The following is a 17742-nucleotide window of genomic DNA, read 5'->3' on the forward strand; positions in this document are numbered from 1 at the left end:
TCCCTCCACCCAGACAAGTTTGTCACTGCTAGTCTTGCAGGCAGTGCCAGGATGTCCCATCCCTGCAAGAGACTGGGAATACTTCTGACTCACATGTCCACTCAGTGGCAAAGTGTGACGAGGATCTGTACGGGCCAGCAAGGACAGTCACCTTCAGGAAGTACTGAGTGCCAGGGGACAGCCCCAGGAACGTGAAGTTGTGGGTGTTTGGCCCCACTGAGGTGTTCCTCTGTGCTGCATGGCTCTTGCTGTAGAGCTGGAGGTGGAACTGGTCCACATCACCAGCAGCCTTGTCCCAGAAGGCCGAGAGCCCCATTGGGCGCCGGGTGTTGGTCAGTGTCACTCCGGAGGGAGCCAGGGGGTCTGAGAGAGAAAGACAGCCAGGCAGTGAGAGGAGGCTGTGCTGTGCTGTGGGTTTGTCCTGGGCACCCTCCTCTGTCTGCACCTGCTGAGGTTAGGTCAGGAGTCAGCACACCAAACCCAGAGCAGCCAGAGCCCCTGCTCCACAGCAGACATGGGAGCAGGTCCCCCCCTTCCCCTGGGTGACATTTGGAAATGTTTTCTGTTCAGTGATGGGTTCCCCCTACATGCAGACCCTTTTACTTCCAACATGGCTGAATGTAGCTCCAGCTGACCATCCATTCTGTCTGTCTATGCACCCCTGTCTCTGACTCCCCATCTCCCCACACATGGGCCACTCTGACTCTGAGTGTTCTGCTCGCATGGGCAGGGGTGGTTGTGACCTGCAGCAGGGTGAGGTAGGACTGTGACACTCACACGTCCAGTCGGTGGCTGATCTCACAGGGGATCTGTAAGGCCCAGCCATAGCAGCCATCTCCAGCGTGTACTGCCGCCCAGGGACCAGGTTCTCCAAGGTGACATTGGTCCAGTCACTCCCCACAGTCACATTCCTGACCTGCTCCTGGGACTTGGTTTCCCAGAGGGTCCCTGTGTAGCCAGTGCTGCCAGAGGAAACTGCTCTCCAGGAGGCTTGCAGAGAGGTGCTGTGGCCCCCATTGCTGAGGGTCAGCTGCTCTAGGGGCAAAGGGTCTAGAAAAGGAAAGGTCTAGAATCACCTGGCAGAAGTGCTGGGGCAGGAGTCCCTTCCCTGGGAAAACCTGCATCCAGGTGCTTTGACACTGCCACCCCTGGTGACACTCACACACCAGTCTGGCAGGGACTGGGCCAGCACAGCTCAAACTGGCAGAGAAAAAAATGTTCTGGTGCTGGAGGAGGTGGTGGGTGGTGGAGGGGGTGGCTGAAGGCAGTGACAGCCTGAGCAGCACCACAGGAGGGTGGCTGAGGAGAAGGGCACTGGCCTCAGCTGCCCCTTGTGCCTGGTGACTGGGAAACAGCAGGGTCACACACATCAGCAGCACCTCTGCCTCCTGCTGAGCCTTTTGCCCAGTTATTGCATTAAGCTGTAGAAGACGTGTGCTGTCAGTGCCCTGAGGTGTGACATCGGGGGAAGGGCAGGATCCAGTGGAAACCCGGGGCTGTGGCACTCACACGTCCAGTTGGAGATGCTCCGGGGTGAGGATGTGTAGGGACCAGCCACAGTGCTGACCTCAAAGGTGTAGAGAGTCCCAGGGTGGAGGCCCTCGTAGGTGAAGCTTGTGACACCCCTGGGCAAGGAGCTGTTCTTCACAGGGTGCTCTGCAAGGCTGAGGAGCAGCAGATAGCCCTCCCCTGTGGCCTCCTCCCAGCTGGCCAGCAGGCTGTGGGGGCTACCCTGGCTGGACAGGCTCACACCAGATGGTGCTCGTGGTTCTGCAAGGGACAAGGACAGCACGACATGGGCACTGCATCAGGCAGGAAAATTGCTTTCACAAGATATTTTCTGCTTCTCAAATTGCTCTAGATGACCCTAGAGCAGGGGGGTTGGACTAGATGATCTCCAGAGGTGCCTTCCAACCCTAACAGTTCTGTGATTCTGTGACACTGCAGTTGTCTCCACCCCACACAGGGGCAGAAGGGGCTGGAGGGAGAGCTCTTAGTGCCCCCAGCACCACGGGTTGGGTGGGTACCTCCCCACACTGTGTACAGCTCCAACTGTCCCTCCCCAGAGTGGCAGCTCTGGGACAGCACCAACTGTGGCTCCACAGGTCACCCAGGAGAGACTGAGCACAGGAAGATTCCCTCTCTGGGGATCTGGTGGGGCTTCCCTGCCCACCCATCCAGCTGCGGTGAGGGGAAGGCAGAAAGCTGCCTGCAACCTGCCAGAGTCCAGAAGGCACAAAGCAGGATCTGGTCTTCATCTGTGCCTGACACAAGCCTGCCCAGGACCTCTGAGCCCACCCTCACCAGGAACTGTGGGGAGGCAGAACTTTCTGCTCTGATCCACAACCTACTCTTAAAACCAGGTGTCCCAGGTGGCCTGTCCCTGTGCCTGCCTCACCCCCAGCCCCCTCCAGGCAGCAGGAACAGCCCCAAGGGCCACACGTGGGCTTTCTGCTCACCTGTCCAGGCTGCGGAGCTCTGTGCTGATGCCCTGTAGGGCCCTGCCACCACTACCACCTGGACAGAGTACTGCTGGCCAGGGCTCAGCCCGTGGAAGGTGACGTGATCGTTGTCCCCACCAACAGAGATGTTCCTTGTGGGAGCACTGTCCTCTCCCTCCCGCAGTGTCACCAGGTAGAAGTCCCTCTGTCCCCCTGGGACACTCCAGCGAGCCTGTAAGGAGTTCTGCTCCTCTGCACTGCTCAGGGTCACATTGTTGGGACTCAAGGGGTCTGGAAGGGAATAGGATTTCGTGAGTCAGGGTTATGGGGTACTCTGTACCCCTTACTCTCCTGAGCCTCATTCCTGCAGGGTTACGTCCAGCCTTAGACATCCTTTTGGAGTGAGCCATTTGCACTCCCCAGCACAAGCATTCCTGGACTAACAGAGTCCAGACAAAGCTGGCAGCCTTGCTGAGAAATTCCTAAAAGTCTCCTTCCACTCCATTCACATCCCACCATGAGCTTGCTGATATTCCCAGGAACTGGCTTGGACCAAACTCCTGGCCAGACGCCCCTGGCTCCTGCGTCTGGCATGGGGGAATTTTGTTCAGTGGAGCAGGTCAGAGCTGCAGACAGCAACAGCAGGGATCAGCCTCACTCCAGAGCAGAAAGAAACCAGCTGGAGCTCTGGAGGCCTTCCAAATCCCATCTGCATGGAGCAGGGAGCAGGCTCCAGCTTCCCGGGCTGGCAGGTGGAGCAGGAAGGAGCTGGAGATTTGACACCTGGTGGCACCCAGCTCCTCCCAGCATACACACAACCAGTGTTTGGCCAGTGCCAGGACAAGTCAGTGGCCACAGCAGCTCTGAGTCTGCAGCTTGGCACCTCCATCACATGAGGGCCAACGCTACTTTGGTGTTCAGTGTGAATCTGCTCTGCCCTCTTCATTTCCCTCCTGGTTTTTCTGGGAACATCTGGGAGAGCCAGTTCAGGACTGGAACTTTTTACTGGCTATGGACGTGGTGTCACCAGCAAAGTCCTGCTCTTTCAGGGCCCTCATCAGCCTGAGGCCAGAGCAGAGAGTGGGCTGGGAGAGTGGGTTCTGGGAGGGCTGTCCTCATTGTTTTGACCTGCCAGAGGCTCCTGGATTCCTTGGCTGTATTTGCACAGCACCTATCATGTTGGGAGCATCCACCAGGATGAGGTTATCAGGTGCTACCACAACATATCCTCAACAACAATCAAAGAGCACCAAAACCCCATTTCATAGAACCACAGAACTATGGAATGGTTTGGATTGAAAAGGACCCTAAAGCTTATTCATTCCCACCCCCTGCCATGGGCAGGGGCACCTTCCGCTATCCCAGCTCTCCAGACCTGTCCAACCTGGCCTTGGACACTTCCAGGGATGGGGCAGCCACAGCTTCTCTGAGCAACCTGTGCCAGGGCCTCAGCATCCTCACAGGAAAGAATTTCTTCCTCATATCTAATTTAAATCTCTCCTATTTTAGTTTAAAACCATTCACCCCTTCTCTTATCACTGTCTGCCCACGTAAAAAGTCTTTCTCGTTCTTGCATAAGCCCCTCCCAGAGGCCTCCAGTTAAAACCAGCTCAGCTGATGCCCCCTTACCCCATTTTTTCTGCTGCCCTTTTACAGCCCTGAGGCACACGAGAGCCCCAGCAGCACTGAACACCAGTGGGATCTGCTGCCTTTCCATCCTCCTCCTAGGGGAGAGCCCACAGGCTGCTTCCACTGCATCCCAGGGGATCCATCTGCTGAAGGGATCCACAGGCCCCACCACAGCAGTGCCCCAGAGCTGGGTCCTGGAGCAGCTTTTGGCCAGGTCCAAGCAAAATCACGCTGTGTACCCAAGGATTTTTGGATTCAGAGGCTGGACCAGAGGTAGGGAGAAAGCTGAGGCCACCAAGGTGATACTCACACGTCCAGGCAGTGGCATTGGGTCCCAGCGCCGTGTAGGGCCCAGCTGTGGCACTGAGCCCCAGCCAGTACCGAGTGCCAGGCTGGAGATGCTGGAAGGTGTAGCTGCTGAGGCCCCTCCTGGCTGACAGCGTGGTGCTGACCTTTTGGGTGAGGAGGTTGCGGAGCTCCAGGTGGAGCCAGGCGGCCCCTGCAGCACCTGCCCAGGAGGCAACGAGGCTGGTGCTGGAACCTGGGCTGAGCCTCAGCTGGGTGGGGATGGAAGGAGCTGAGGGGAAGAGAGGACACAGCAAGGTTCAGCACTGGGGCTGGCGGTCTCTGGAGCCTCCTCTCTCCCCAGGGGTGCCGACAGCTGCTCTCTATGGCATGGGGGCTGAAGGTCTGGTAGGGGTTTACTGAGGGATGTCTCTCCTGTGCCCCCTCCCACACAGGCTGCAGGGCCCTTGAGGTCCCTCCACATTGTCATGTTCTTTCAGGCTGCAGGGCAGAGGGGTGGCAGACTGGGCACTGCAGCACTCCTGCAGCTCTCAGCAGCCAAAAGATCCAGGATCTCCAGACTGCCCCTCTCTGCTGGGAACAGGCAAATCCAAGCCATGGGTGCTGCAAGGCAGGCCCAAGGCGCAAGGTTTTCCCCTTGGCCCAGGGACTCAGCTCACAGTGGGGACATGAAACACTCCAGCCGTTCCCCACCATTCACAAGCTCCCCATCCCAAGCCTGGAGACCTCCTCCCATCGCCAGCCCAGCACGTGTGCTGCATCCTTCCTGCCAAACCCTTGCTACCACCCCCTCCTCCTTGGGCGAGCGCAGCCGGCACTCCCTACCTGTCCACTGGTGGGTACTGGTGCTGGCCTGGCTGGGCCCAGCCAGCGTGCTGACCTTCAGGGCATACTCGCTGCCAGCCAGGAGCCCGTCGAAGAGGAAGGTGGAGGCGCTGGGCAGGAGGGACACGTTCCTCACCAGGCTCTGGGAGTGGCTGTGCCACAGTGCCAGCTGGTAGCCGTCCCGCCGGCCGGGCCCGTGTGCCCAGGCCGCGCGCAGCGAGGTGGAGCTGCCATCACTGCTCAGAGTCAGGTTGAGGACGGGTGAGGGACCTGCATGGGACATGGACAGACACTGCTGGCTGCTTCTGCAAGCGCCTGACCCGGCAAGCTGCTCACAGCCTGGTGGGACTTGCCTTTGCCTGGAGAGGTGCTGTCAGGCAGCTTCACAGCACCCAGTCACAGAATCCTGGAAGGGTTTGGGTTGGAAGGGGTCCTAAAGCTCATCCAGTCCCACCCCTTGCCATGGCAGGGACACCTTCCACTAGCCCAAGTTGTTCCAAGACCTGTCCAGCCTGGCCTCGGGCACTTCCAGGGATGGGGCAGCCAAAGTTTCTCTGGGCAACCTGTGCCAGGGCTTCACCACCCTCACAGAGAAGAATGTCTTCCTAAGATCAATCTAAACTTCTCCTCTGCCAGCTTAAAACTCTTCCCTCTCCTCCTGCCACCATCTGCCCACATAAAAAGCCCCTATTTCTCCATTTTCAAATCCCCTCTAGGTACCAAAAGGCATTTTAAGGTCACCCGGGAGCCTTCTCCTCTCCAGGCTGAACACCCCAGCTCTCTCAGCCTGTCTTCAGAGCAGAGGGGCTCCAGCAAGGATTCCCCAAGCCCAGCCCTATGACCTCCCTGACCACTCACCAGCCTCCTACGGGCTGTGTGGCTGCACCCTCCCCTTGGATCAGTCTCAGCAGTTCCTCTGAAAGGAGCAGGGAGGCTTGGTCAGGGCCAACACATAAAGGTGAAGCCATCATCACCTGGAAGCTCACCTTATGACAGGTCCTCTCTTCCTGCTGGCCCTCTGGGTCCTGCCACCTGCCTTTCTGTGACAACCAGCTTCTGCTTCTGCCACTGCTGCCTGACACCAGTCCTTCCACTGCCCAATCTCCTTCCTCCAGCTTTACTCTCCTCTGCTAGTTTCCCACCTTCACCTGCACTGATTTAATCAAGGAGCTTCTGGAGAGGTGCAGGCAAGGACTGCCATCCCCACCTGAGCTGTAGAGCCACCAGCCCTATCCCCTTCTCTGACCCTTGGCACAGAGCAAAGCCTGGGGGTGAGCAGTGATTGACAGAGATGTGCCAAAATTGTGGAGCAGATGCTCCTTCCTTGTAGCTATTTCTAGACTTTCCAGGCATGACATTTTCCACCACTCAGCTCCCTGCAAGCCTCATCATGGGCTGGTCCATCATTACCTTCATTATTCCAGGAGGAGAAGACACAGCATGAACTCAGCCCATGCAAGGTGCAGGGGCAGGACCCTTCCTCCACAAGGATGAGGGAATGACCCCTTAGACTCTGGGGACCCAGGAAGAACCCTAGTTCTTGTGAAAGTGAGGAAAAGCCCAACCTCTCACGAACCAGTAGGACTCCAAACAGCACAACAATCACCGGTAGGAGCACTGAGGGCCTGGGGAGCCCTTACTTGTCTGTGCTGTGATGGTCTGGCTGGTGGTGTCCATGCAGGCCAGCGTGGCTGTCACCTCGATCTCGTAGAGCGTGCCAGGAGTCAGCCCATGGAACCAGAAGCTGGTGGTGTTGGGTCCAGCAGACCCATTCTGCAGCAGCATGCCTGACCCCAAGAGGGACAGGGCAAGGAAATATCCCTTGGCACCTTCCTCTGGCTCATCCCAGGACAGAAGGAGGGAGTCTGACCGGTCACGGTCACTCACACTGACATTCAGGAGGGAGCCTGCAGAGGCAAATCCAAAACTCTCAGCAGGGATTGGTGGTGTTGGGTGCCAGCCTGCAGGGCCAGCTCCCAGCCACCCACCCTTGCTGGGGTACACCAGGCACTGGCCACCACCCTGACCCCAAGGGCCCTGAACAGCCTTTGGGAAACACAAGAATGTTCAGAAACCTTCCTGGACTCAGGTCAAAGGAAGCTGTCAAAGAGATGCTCCTAACATGGAGCATCTGCTGCACTGGAGAAAGACCAGAAGGCTTCAGTCATCATGGGCTTTGTCCAGAGAGCCCTGGTTTAAGGCAGAGAAGTTCCCTGGCTGGGTATAATCCATTGCTCATCACCTTGGTTGGCCTGACACCCCCAAAAAGATGTTGAAGGCTCTGGGTCCACCATGGAGAAGCAAGACAGGGGGCAGGGTGGATATGGCAGGGGGACCATTATGCTCCCTGCAATAGTCTCTGCCTCCTCTGACAGAGGAGGGGCAAAGGCTGCTTTGGGGGGATCCATACAATGAGTCACCCCCATCCTGCCCAGTTCAGAGGTGACATGGGAGGAGCGGGACACTGCATGCATGGAGGAAACGTGGGACCAGAGTGGCCCCAGCCCCTGCTGAGGCGTGTCCCTGCCCTGGCTGTGCTGCAGCAGTGAGGTCAGTGCTCTGGGGCTGTGGGGCTGCTGCTGTGGCATCCCAATGGAGTGTCTGCCTGGGGACAGGGAAGTGGCATACAGGGCTTGGCCTAATTGGCGGGTCAGTGGCTGAAACTGCTATTGAATTCCTGCCCTTGGAGCTGCTCAGGAGTCACCTACACAACAGGAGCCAAGCAGAGCCTGCCTGTCAGGCCCAAGCTAGTGGTGTGACCAGGGCAGGGTCCATCTCTGCCTCACAATGTCTCCAGCAGATTGTCACACACGCCCATCCTCAGCATTGTTGTCAGTCATGGAACTGTTTAGGTTGGAAAAGTCCTTTAAGAGTATTTAGTCCAACTGTTCCCCCAGCACTGCCAAGTCCAGCACTAACCCAAGTCCCCAGGTGCCACATCCATAAACTTTCTAAAGCCCTCAGCCTTTGGAAAATGCCAGAACAGCTCTAGTGCTAATAAGACATTTGTGAAATAATTAGCACTTAAAGTTTATGGTGTGCAACGTGTTATGACAGGCTTACATAGGGTCTGGCACAGTGAGACAGCACGAACCAAGCACAGTGACTGCCCCAGAGGCCTGCCATGGGGCACCCTTTACACAGCCAGGGAGGAGCAGTGCAGGTGAGCCCGGGGCAGAGACACCGTTGGCACTGCTCAGGAGCTGTGTGTGTGTCTTTCCCAGAGCTGAAGACTTTCAGAACGATGTGCACCTTCTGTTCCATGCAATGCTATGGTTTGCAGCCTGCTGGTGAGGGCAAAAGGACCAGAGGACATCAGATGTACATGAACAGGATAACGTAGTGCCCCACAATGCCATCCCTGAGAAGTTCAAGTGCATATTTAGGATCAGACAGCTCAGGAAGGGTAACACTTAGCTAACTAAATGTAGCTGGGTCCCATGGGTGAGGTGTCTATACGTGGGCCAGCTGCCCTGGGCTACGCTCACTGTCAGCAGACACCCAGAGCACTGGGCAGAGCCGACCTGAAGGCAACCCACAGCTCACTCTCCTGCCTGGTATCAGGCAGGGATGGTTTATTACTGCAAGCTCTTTTCTATCTCCTGAAGGTGTGAGTTCTCAGCCCGTGTTTCTCTGCTTCTCTTGAGTTTCCAGCAGCTTTATCACCTGCCTCCCTCTGTCACCTTCTTCACATCTGCAGCACAAATGTACCTAAAATGGTCCAGAGGCCTGTGACCCCAGCACTGCTCATGTTCCCACTAACCACACCACAGACAGCACATCCACATACACCTCATACCCTGACAGATGCCTGTGGATCGTCCAGGTGATTTCTCACTGGCACAGGCTGATGCCATGTGGGCACTGTGCTGACTCCAGGCCAACAGCATCCCTGGGGCTGCCTACAGATTCTGATCCTACCCAGGCAACTCCAAGGCTCTGAGCAGGGCACCTATGGCTGCGCTGCCACTGAGCCAGCGGGTGCTCTGTGGAAGCAGAGTGCTCTGGAGCCCTATCCATCTCTGACAGTGCCCCCATACAGTTGGTTGCTGGAGGAGAATGGGACTGACTGTCCCCCTTCCCTGGGCACGTAGTCAGCCTAAAGCAGAATATTTACAAAGCTGCTCTTAACTCCAAGAGTCCTGGTCCAGCACACCTGCTCATCTCACCCCTCCAGGCATGAGACCATCCTGCCCTCCTCAGCCTAGGAACCTCCTTGCTGTGACTCACCTCTTTCCCCACGTGCATCCTGGCCCTCCAGCCCTGCCTGGGCTGTGTGGTTGCATCCCTCGCCCTGGGGGATTGAAAGTGTCAAGTGAGAGAGGGGCAGGATGAGCTGAGACCAACACCTGGGAGAGGTGCCCTGTGCCAGGCACAGGTTCCACCCTCAGATGGCATCTGTGGGCTGTGACCCCTTTTTCTAGGAGAGCCTGGGCCACTTCTCAGACTTCCCTTAGCCAGGGCAGGGAGACAAACTTGGCAGATGCAGCTTGTGGGCTGCCCTGGCCTTTTGCAAGGGTCCTGGGGCTGCAGACAACACAGGCCATGTCCACAGGGAAAAGACCACCAAACCAGCCAGGGCACAGGAGAATAGCTGGAGAGAGAGGGAGGGATCGAGCTCTGGGCAGGGCCTGGCAATCTCATTCCCTCTACAGGCACACCTCTGTCCCACCATCAAGGGAAGGGAGGGACCACAGTCCTCAGTCCAGCTGCCACCCCCAACGGGCAGAACAGAATCCCCGGAGCCCCTGGCGCCCTCCTCGGCAGCGGCGACACCCGTTCTCTCACAGCCTGCTCCCAGCAGGGTGTGCCCGGCTTTGGACTGGCGTCAGTTCCCCCCCGTTAAAGGAAATGTCTCCTGCCCACTCCCTGTCCTGCAACAAGCCACAGCAGAACCATCATCTTCCTGGCGTTCTTTTCCCTCGGCTCTGCGGGCAGACTCGTGCCGGCTCCCCACCGATCGCGGCGCTTTTGGCAGAGCGAAGCGGCTGGGGACCCCTGGGAACAGCAGCCGGGCCAGCGCCGGGCGAGGAGCCGCGCAGCCACGGCAACAGGGACACGCTGCGCTCCCAGGCAGCGGGCCCAGCGTCCCGGGGACGAGGGGCAGCGGGGGAAGCGCCGCTCGGGATGGGGAACCCGCTGATGTGGCGCAGCTGCACGGCCAGAGAGAGGCACCCGCAGCCTCGAGTCGCCGGCCGGCGGGGCAGCCCCTGCGGCAGCGAGCTGGCAGCCGAGAGCTGCGGAGCCAAAGCGGGGGCTGGGGAGTCGAGCGCTTACCTGTGCCAGGGTCCCTGGGAGCCGCGGCACGCACAGCACCAGCAGCGGCAGCAGCAGTGACCTCATGGGGACCTGGTGGCAGCAGATCAGAGGGATGACAAAGTTGGGGTGGGGGGGCAGTTTCTTAGCAGCGGCTGTCCCCAGCCAGCCCCTTGTCCCACGGCAGCCAGGAGCCGCGTCCCCACATGCTTTCCGAGCGCGGTTGACAAGATGACATCAATGGGGACTGGCCAGCGCCGGGCACCTCGGCCGGGCCCGCTGGCCCTGGGCGGGGGCAGGGCTCTCCTCCAGCCTGGGAGAAGCCCAGCGGGGGCGGCTGCCTGTCGCTGGGCGCATTTGCTGTTGTCGCCGCAGGTCCGTGTCCTCTGCGGTGACTCCGCAGCTGGCCCGGAGAGAGCGGCTGCGGGCTGCGGGCAGAGCTGCCGGCTGGGGTGGGAGGCTCGCTGCTGGCCGCGCTCTCAGGGGACCTCGCTGCGGCGGGGGCTCTGCGGGCTGGAGCCCGCTCTGGCATCAGCGGCAGCTCCGGGAGCTGGAGCGGGAGGGGCGGGAGGAGCGGGAGGGGAGGAGACGGGACTGGACTGATGGCGGCTCCGGGCTGGGAGGGCGCGCCCGAACCCACGCCAGCGCAGGGAGGGAGGGAAGGAGCGCGCAGCGGTGGGCTGGGGTGCTGGAGGGAGCCGCGGCGCCGGCGTGGAGCGAGGTGTGCCGTGCTCCCTCGGCTCTCTCTGTGCCGCACCTTCGGGCACCCTTCCGCTCGGTGTGCTCTAATTGCCGCGCAGGTGCGGCTGCGGAGCGGGGGTTTGGGTACGCCGAGGGCAGGCGTGGGGGTGTTTCTGTGCCGTGCCCACGGCACGGCGCCCCGCAGGCTGCGGCGGGGGGAGAGCACACTCTGAGAGGCTCCTGCCGCGGCATCTCGCGGGCACAGAGGTGCCCAAACCACGCTTTGCCCATCTGAGGGGTGGCTGAAGCGAGCTGTGCCCGGGTGGGAGGCGCTGAACTTCGGGAGGTTGCCCCGGGGAGCAGGCTGTGCCCCGGGCTGCGTGCAGGGCGGTGCTCTGCGGTGTCTGTGCAATGCGTGGCAGAGTGCCAGCTCTCATTCAGAGCAGAGATGCCATTGGCTTCACATCAGCGCTGGGGATCTGGGACAGTGCTGGAAGAGGTTCAGTGATGCATCAGTCCGGAAGCCAGCACAGCCTTTGTGGCCGTGGGAGTCTATCCCAGTGGCCGGCACGGCCACCTATGGGGGCTATTCAAGCTCTGCTCATTACTGTACGCCACCGAGCTGTCACAGTGGGACACATCCCCCACCTGTCTTCTAGAATACCAGAATCCTTCGACAAAAGATTTAGAAGTTTGTCAGGTGGGACCTGCGACAGACAGAACAACCCCCAGTATCTGGACAAGGACATGGGAAAGCTCCAGCTCTTGCGTGCAGTTTAGAAGAGAGGGGGACACAGGGGACCTGGTCTAGGATGCATCTCCAACCCCAGGTCCTTCCCTAACCCTTCTGACAACCCCCAGGCTGATGGAGCCAGCAGGAAAAGGGGACAGGGAACATGAATCCCCTTCCCTTTGCATGGGCAACAGTTAGTTTCCCAGGTCCTGGCCAAATGGGACTGGTGCCAGGAGTCCGGGCCCGTGGTCACAGTCACGTCTCTTCAGAGGTCCCTGCCTGTACTGGGCTGCGGATAAAGGAGCCCTGGCCCTGCAGCTCAGCCCAGCAGTGAGGGCCTGTTTGTCACTTCTGTCGAGGACTTGGATGTTTCCCCAGCAGAAAGGTACAGCGCTACCACCAGAGCCTCTTTGTGTCACTCTGTCTCCAGACCTACCCCTCCCCTGCACCTTGAACACACAGATCTGTGTTCTCTCTGAACACAGACATCAGGGTGGGAGCAGAAGGCAATGCCTTGGCTCCAGGACAGGCAAGATTTTTAACCTTTAATGCCCGCAGCTCCACGGGCTGAATGTCAAAAATGCCATGGGTGTATCTGCTCAAGTGATGCATGTCCAGGATAACAGCTGTGGCTCTTAGAGATCTGATAAGCCTTGAGACTGAGATCCACCAGCACCTGGGGTGATGAGGCTGACCCATCAACCAGTGCCACAGCCAGCTCTGGGGATACCCATTCCTGCTGCTCGGCACCAGCTTGATGGGCAGCTGGCCGCCCCCCATTGACCTGAGTCCAAGGTGAGTGCTCACAGGTACTGGGGTGAGGTCCTCCAGCCCCTGAGATGGAGTGCCTCCCCAGAAATGAGACAGGGGGAGATTTGGGCCTGATTGCTGCCGTCTCCAGTGGGCTGGGGACTGTTTTTAAAGGCCCCTTTCCAGAGCTGGGCAGCTGCAGCCGGCTGGGAGGAGGCTGGAGCTCCTTGCTGCAGGGAGGGTTTGCCAGATTTACCCAGGGGCCCAGGCAGGATCAAGGAGGTTACAGCTGGCTGCTCCCCAAACACATTTGCTGCTCCCCAAACACATTTGCAACGGGGCTTTCACTGGATGTCCCCTCACAGACCCATTGTGGGGTGCAGGCTGCCAGCACAGGTGGCCACACTGTGGATGGGGAGCGTGGGGTTGTTCGCTGCCATGAGCAGCCTGGAGGGTCACCTGGAGGGTGGCTGGGGTAGAGGTAGTGCAAGCAGTGCTGGGGACTCTGGCATCCCTAGAGTGTGGCAGGTGATGGAAGAGCTGAATTCAAGGAGCCCCTGGCTGATGAAGCTGGCTGGAGGTGAGGATGTAGGGCCTTGCTGGGCTGAGAATTGTGATCCAGGGACATGGGACAGGAGGCACCCTAGATTTTGAAGGAAAATCCTGGAAAAAGATGTCGCATGCCCCAGTGTCAAAGGCAGTGTCCCCTGCAGTGGTGGCACGGTTTTCCCTAGAGTCAAGGTAGGGCTCCTGCAGCTTCAAAGCAAACCAAAGAGGGGTTCCAGGCCAGCAAGAGGACAAACCCAGCCACTGGAGTCCTGGGACACTCCAGCTGGCTTGTGCCTGCCCAGCTGGAGAGAGTCCAAGTCCATGCATGCTTACTGCTCCTGCCTGGGCACAGCCTCAGTGCCCCTGCACCAGCCTCTGCAAAGCCAGCCATCTCCACCTCCAGCCACAACCTCTGCTGCTGCAGCCCTGCATGGGGCTACAACTCCCCCACTGAGGCAGCTGCTCTGGACAGTGGCTTGACCGAGGAGCAAAGGGTCTGTTCTACCTGTTCTGGTCTTTGAGCTGGGCAGCCAAGCAGGGATTTCTGGAACGCAGTTTTCCCTTGGATCTTGCTGCCATACTGTGCCACTGCACTGCACCTCTCCAACCAGGAGGAAAGGTAACCTCACGCGGCATGAGGATGGGCTTGGGGGATGCCTTGCTGCCCACCAGGACGGGACTGGCCTCTGAGCATGGACCAGTAGACATCCCAGCAGCTTTCAGAGCCTCTACATGTCCTGGTGGCACAGCAAGCTGTCACCCCCTGCCATGGGAACATGTGTGTATACCAGCCCCACTTATTTAACCTCGGGTCCCAGGCTGTGCTCTCTCAGCTCAGGGAGTTTGGGCTGTGGCTGCAGTGGAAACAGCCCAAAGCACTGCTGGGAGCCAAGCTGAGGCCCTGTCCCTGGCGCCTCAGGGCTCAGCAGCCTCCCCACAGGACAGAAGCTGCTCATCCTGTGCCAGCCCTTTCTTCCCCACGGCCACTTCAGTGATCCCGTACCACCTCAGGCAGGGACACAGAGAGAGAGAGCCCTCCTTCAGCTGGGGGTGCTGGATCTCCCCTCCAGTCCCCCCTGACCATGAAGCCTTCAGCTGTGCCAAACCTAAAGACAACTGCAGAAGTTTCTCCACCCAGCAGCTGGAATCAGGCCTGGAAACTCAGGGGCTGCCGAGTCATCACATTTTCCGCGAAGCAGTGAACGCTACCGCAAGGCGCAGGGGGATGGGGACGCCCCGCTGCCCGGGGGATGGGGACGCCCCGCTGCCCGGGGAATAGGAATGCCCCGCGGCCCGGGGGATGGGGACGCCCCGCTGCCCGGGGAATAGGAACGCCCCGCTGCCCGGGGGATGGGGACGCCCCGCTGCCCGGGGAATAGGAATGCCCCGCTGCCCGGGGAATAGGAATGCCCCGCTGCCCGGAGGATGGGGACGCCCTGCTGCCCGGAGGATAGGGATGCCCCGCTGCCCGGGGGATGGGGATGCCCCGATGCCCGGGGGATGGGGACACCCCGCTGCCCGGGGGATGGGGACACCCCGCTGCCCAGGGGATGGGGACGCCCCGCTGCCCGCCCGGGATGGCTGCAGGGCTCCCGGGATGGCTGCAGGGTTCTGTGCAGGGTTCTACAGGGGCTGTGCAGCCAAGCCACCGCCTCTGGCAAGGGACAGAGCCCCAGCATGGGACTGACTGCTCATGCCCTGTACTCCAGGGGCATCACCAAGGAGCAGAGATGGGAAAGAGGACCCCCAACAGTGTGCCTATCACTGGTGTCAGGTCTTGCTCAAGGTGAGGGACAATAGCCTCAGTGCAGTGCAAAGGCCCTGCCTGGCAAAGGCTCTGGGCCGTCCTCCAGAGCAGAGCAGGGCCCACCCACATTGTGCTCCATGCACTGGCCTCCTCTCCAGGTGCCCTGAGCATGGAGCTGGCAGCACTGGGTTTGTCCCTGCATCCCTGCACACCTGGAGGAGTCAAAGCCTCCCTGGGAAGCACCTGCTGGGGTGAGGATGGGTAGGGTGGACAGCAGAGTGCCCATGTCACCTAAGAGTCCCAGCTGTGTCACAGGGTCTGTGCGAGGTGACAGAGGCAGGTGATGCTCCCAAGGCTGGGCACGGACAGAGCTGTGCCAGGGCACAGCATGTGGCTGAGGACACTCCCACGGGGACTCAACCTGTCACTCAGACGGCACAGCCATGACCTGGTGCTGTGGGCAATGCTGGCACTGCACAGAGGAGCCTTTACTGCTGTCTGGACATGCCCTGATGTCTCTGTGAGAGCTCTGCCATCCCTGCCTGGGCAGGATTCTGTGCATCCAACCTGGCACCATAAAACATATACCCAGGGGCCCCATGATATGTGGTACTAATGCCCCTGGGATTGGGCTGGGAACAGCTATGGGGCTCCTGTCCTGCCTCAGGCCAGCACCAAGCCTTTGGTCCCTGTCCCTCAGTCCCTCCCAATGCCCACCAGCACTGTGAACTGCTCCAGGCCACAATTTCTCCCCTCTGCAACTCTGAGGTGCTGAGTGCTGCCCAGGGCTGTAAGGGAGGAACAAGAGGAACAGGCTGCTCCCAGGGCAGAACCTGCAGAGGATGCAGGTGCCAATGGGACCTCTCATTTTCCAAGGTTCACACGCCACGGTTCTCCAACCCTAAACCCTAGAGCACTGAGATGCTCCTTCTCCAACCCCTGGCAAGCGTTTAATCATTCCCACATGGAGCCCTGCCAGCACCGCTGCCGCCTCCTGAGCCACGCTTTGATACCTTGGAGCTCTTCCCGTTTTGCAGAGGCGGGAGGGCAGGCAGGCAGTGGAGGACATCACCCCTCTGCAGGGCAGGGCACAGCCACGCTGTCCAGGCTGGGGGACAGCAACGAGTGGCAGGAATGACTCTGTCACCATCACCTGGGTGATGCTCTCGGCTCCCTGCACCCGCTGCTGCAGCCCTGGCAGCTGAGCCGGGATGCCTGCGGGTTTGAGCCAGGCGCCTTGCAGAGCTGGGAGCGCAGGGCTGCGGTGACTCAGAGCGCGCCCAAAGCCGGCAGAGCCGGGCAGACCTGCTCTGCACCCCCGGGGCGTGGGTGCCGCCCCTGGGGCTGAGCAGGCTCTGCTTCCCCTGGCCAGGCAACAGGCACTCACTGGGGAAGGCTGAGAGCAGCCTGGATAGTGCCGGTCCCAGACCTACTGGAGGGTAGTGCTGGGGCAGCACCTGGCTCCAAAATCACCCGCCCTGTCACCAACAGCCTGTGGAATCCTGTGGGGCTCTGCTCCCACCCTGTGATGCAGTGCCAGCACAGGCTGGCAGCAAGGGTGCCCGATGCTGCAAGGATGCCATGCACACAGAGCCGAGAAGTAGCCATGAAGCAGCTCCCAGTGCCCACTTGTGCCACACATGGTGAGGGGCCCAGGCACGAGATTCCCCCTGCGCAGGGACAGCCACCGAGTGCCAGGCTCTGCTCCTGGCATGGCCGTGCTCAGAGGCTGCCCATCCCCTGCCGCCCCGCCGAGGCTGTGGCACCAGGTTTGCCTGCACTGTGCCAGGGCGCAGGAGATTCCGCACTCCTTTCCCCACTGCACACATACTGGCTTCAACCAGGGGTCGGGGAAGAGGGAGGGGGACAAGGAATGGGACCCGTACCTCACCTGGTGGGTGTCCCTGGCGTGGTCCACAGCCCGTTCCTGCGTGCTGGCGCGTGCAGTGTCAACTTGGCACGCTCACACTCACCCGTTTACTCTGCTGGTGCACGGCCCTGACGTTCAAGTCTGGGCTGGACCGGCGGGAAGGCCCGCCTGGGCTCGCCCAGCTCTCAGCGGCAGGATGCTGGGGAGGAGGGATCAGCTGGACAGGGATGTCTCCCGTGGCCCCTTGAGGGCAAGGGTCTGCCCTCCAGGGGCAGGAGCTGCGTGCCAACACTGCAGGTTGGGCATGGCTCACTCCTCCCTGCACCCTGCCAGAGTTTGTCCCATGTGCTGTGGTTTCAGCCAGGTGCTGGGGATCTTGGTCGTGCTGAGCATCCCCTTGTGGGCTGCTGCAAAGAGGATAGGAGAGAGCCCCAGGACAGTGATGAAGTCAGCACAGGCATCCAGCCCATGCACCAGCCCTGAGGGTGTCTGTGGATTGTGATTGCCAAAGGCTTTGCTGCCTGGAGCCCCATCAGACCAGGCACCATCCCGGAGTGCAGGCATCCTGACCCCTCAGTCCCTCATCGAGGGGATGGAGAGGAGCTGGTGCATTGGCTCAGGAGGTGCAGAGCATTCCAAGAGCTTGTCCAGAATGGCACTTACCCTCACCCTGGTGAACGGGGGGCAGCTGGTCCCTGAGGACAAGGAGAAGGGTCTAGCCAGGGGGGTTTGGAGCAGAGCTGGGAGCAGGTCCCAAGGCGTTCCTACTCCCATCTTGGTGGATGCAGCAGGAGGAGGTACAATAGCCATGGCGCTGAGTGTGAGGACTCCTGTCTCCTCCAGTCCCAGCTGTGGGCAAGGTCTGCACCTCACAGGTCCCATCTCCTTGGCAAAGGCTGGCAGGATGAGCCCACCGTAGCCTCACACGGGAGCAGTGGGTTCCTGCACGCTGTGC

The 17742-nt window shown here is 60.1% G+C and overlaps 1 protein-coding gene across 6 annotated transcripts in view; it reads right to left on the minus strand.

The window, feature by feature from the left end:
- Positions 1-16965, minus strand: part of LOC119711896 (receptor-type tyrosine-protein phosphatase V-like) — a 42499-nt gene extending 25534 nt beyond the window's left edge. For 2 of the 6 annotated variants that reach the window (XR_005259768.1, XM_038162562.1), the window contains exons 1-9: positions 10479-14391; positions 9432-9495; positions 6842-7108; positions 5202-5471; positions 4381-4647; positions 2460-2732; positions 1510-1770; positions 778-1050; positions 94-363 (exon numbers count right to left, since the gene is read on the minus strand). Coding sequence is in view for 4 of the 6 variants with exons in the window: in XM_038162562.1 (XP_038018490.1) it covers positions 94-363; positions 778-1050; positions 1510-1770; positions 2460-2732; positions 4381-4647; positions 5202-5471; positions 6842-7108; positions 9432-9495; positions 10479-10544 (2011 nt within the window). In the remaining 2 variants the exon portion in view is untranslated. Of the gene's footprint in view, positions 1-93; positions 364-777; positions 1051-1509; positions 1771-2459; positions 2733-4380; positions 4648-5201; positions 5472-6841; positions 7109-9431; positions 9496-10478; positions 14393-16808 lie in introns of those variants that run through there. The other 4 variants (XM_038162560.1, XR_005259769.1, XM_038162561.1 and 1 more) reach the window with 4 other exon arrangements.
- Between the last annotated feature and the right edge of the window lie 777 nt (positions 16966-17742).

The sequence above is a fragment of the Motacilla alba genome, chromosome 26, assembly GCF_015832195.1.
Source record: "Motacilla alba alba isolate MOTALB_02 chromosome 26, Motacilla_alba_V1.0_pri, whole genome shotgun sequence".
Taxonomy (NCBI): Eukaryota; Metazoa; Chordata; class Aves; order Passeriformes; family Motacillidae; genus Motacilla; species Motacilla alba.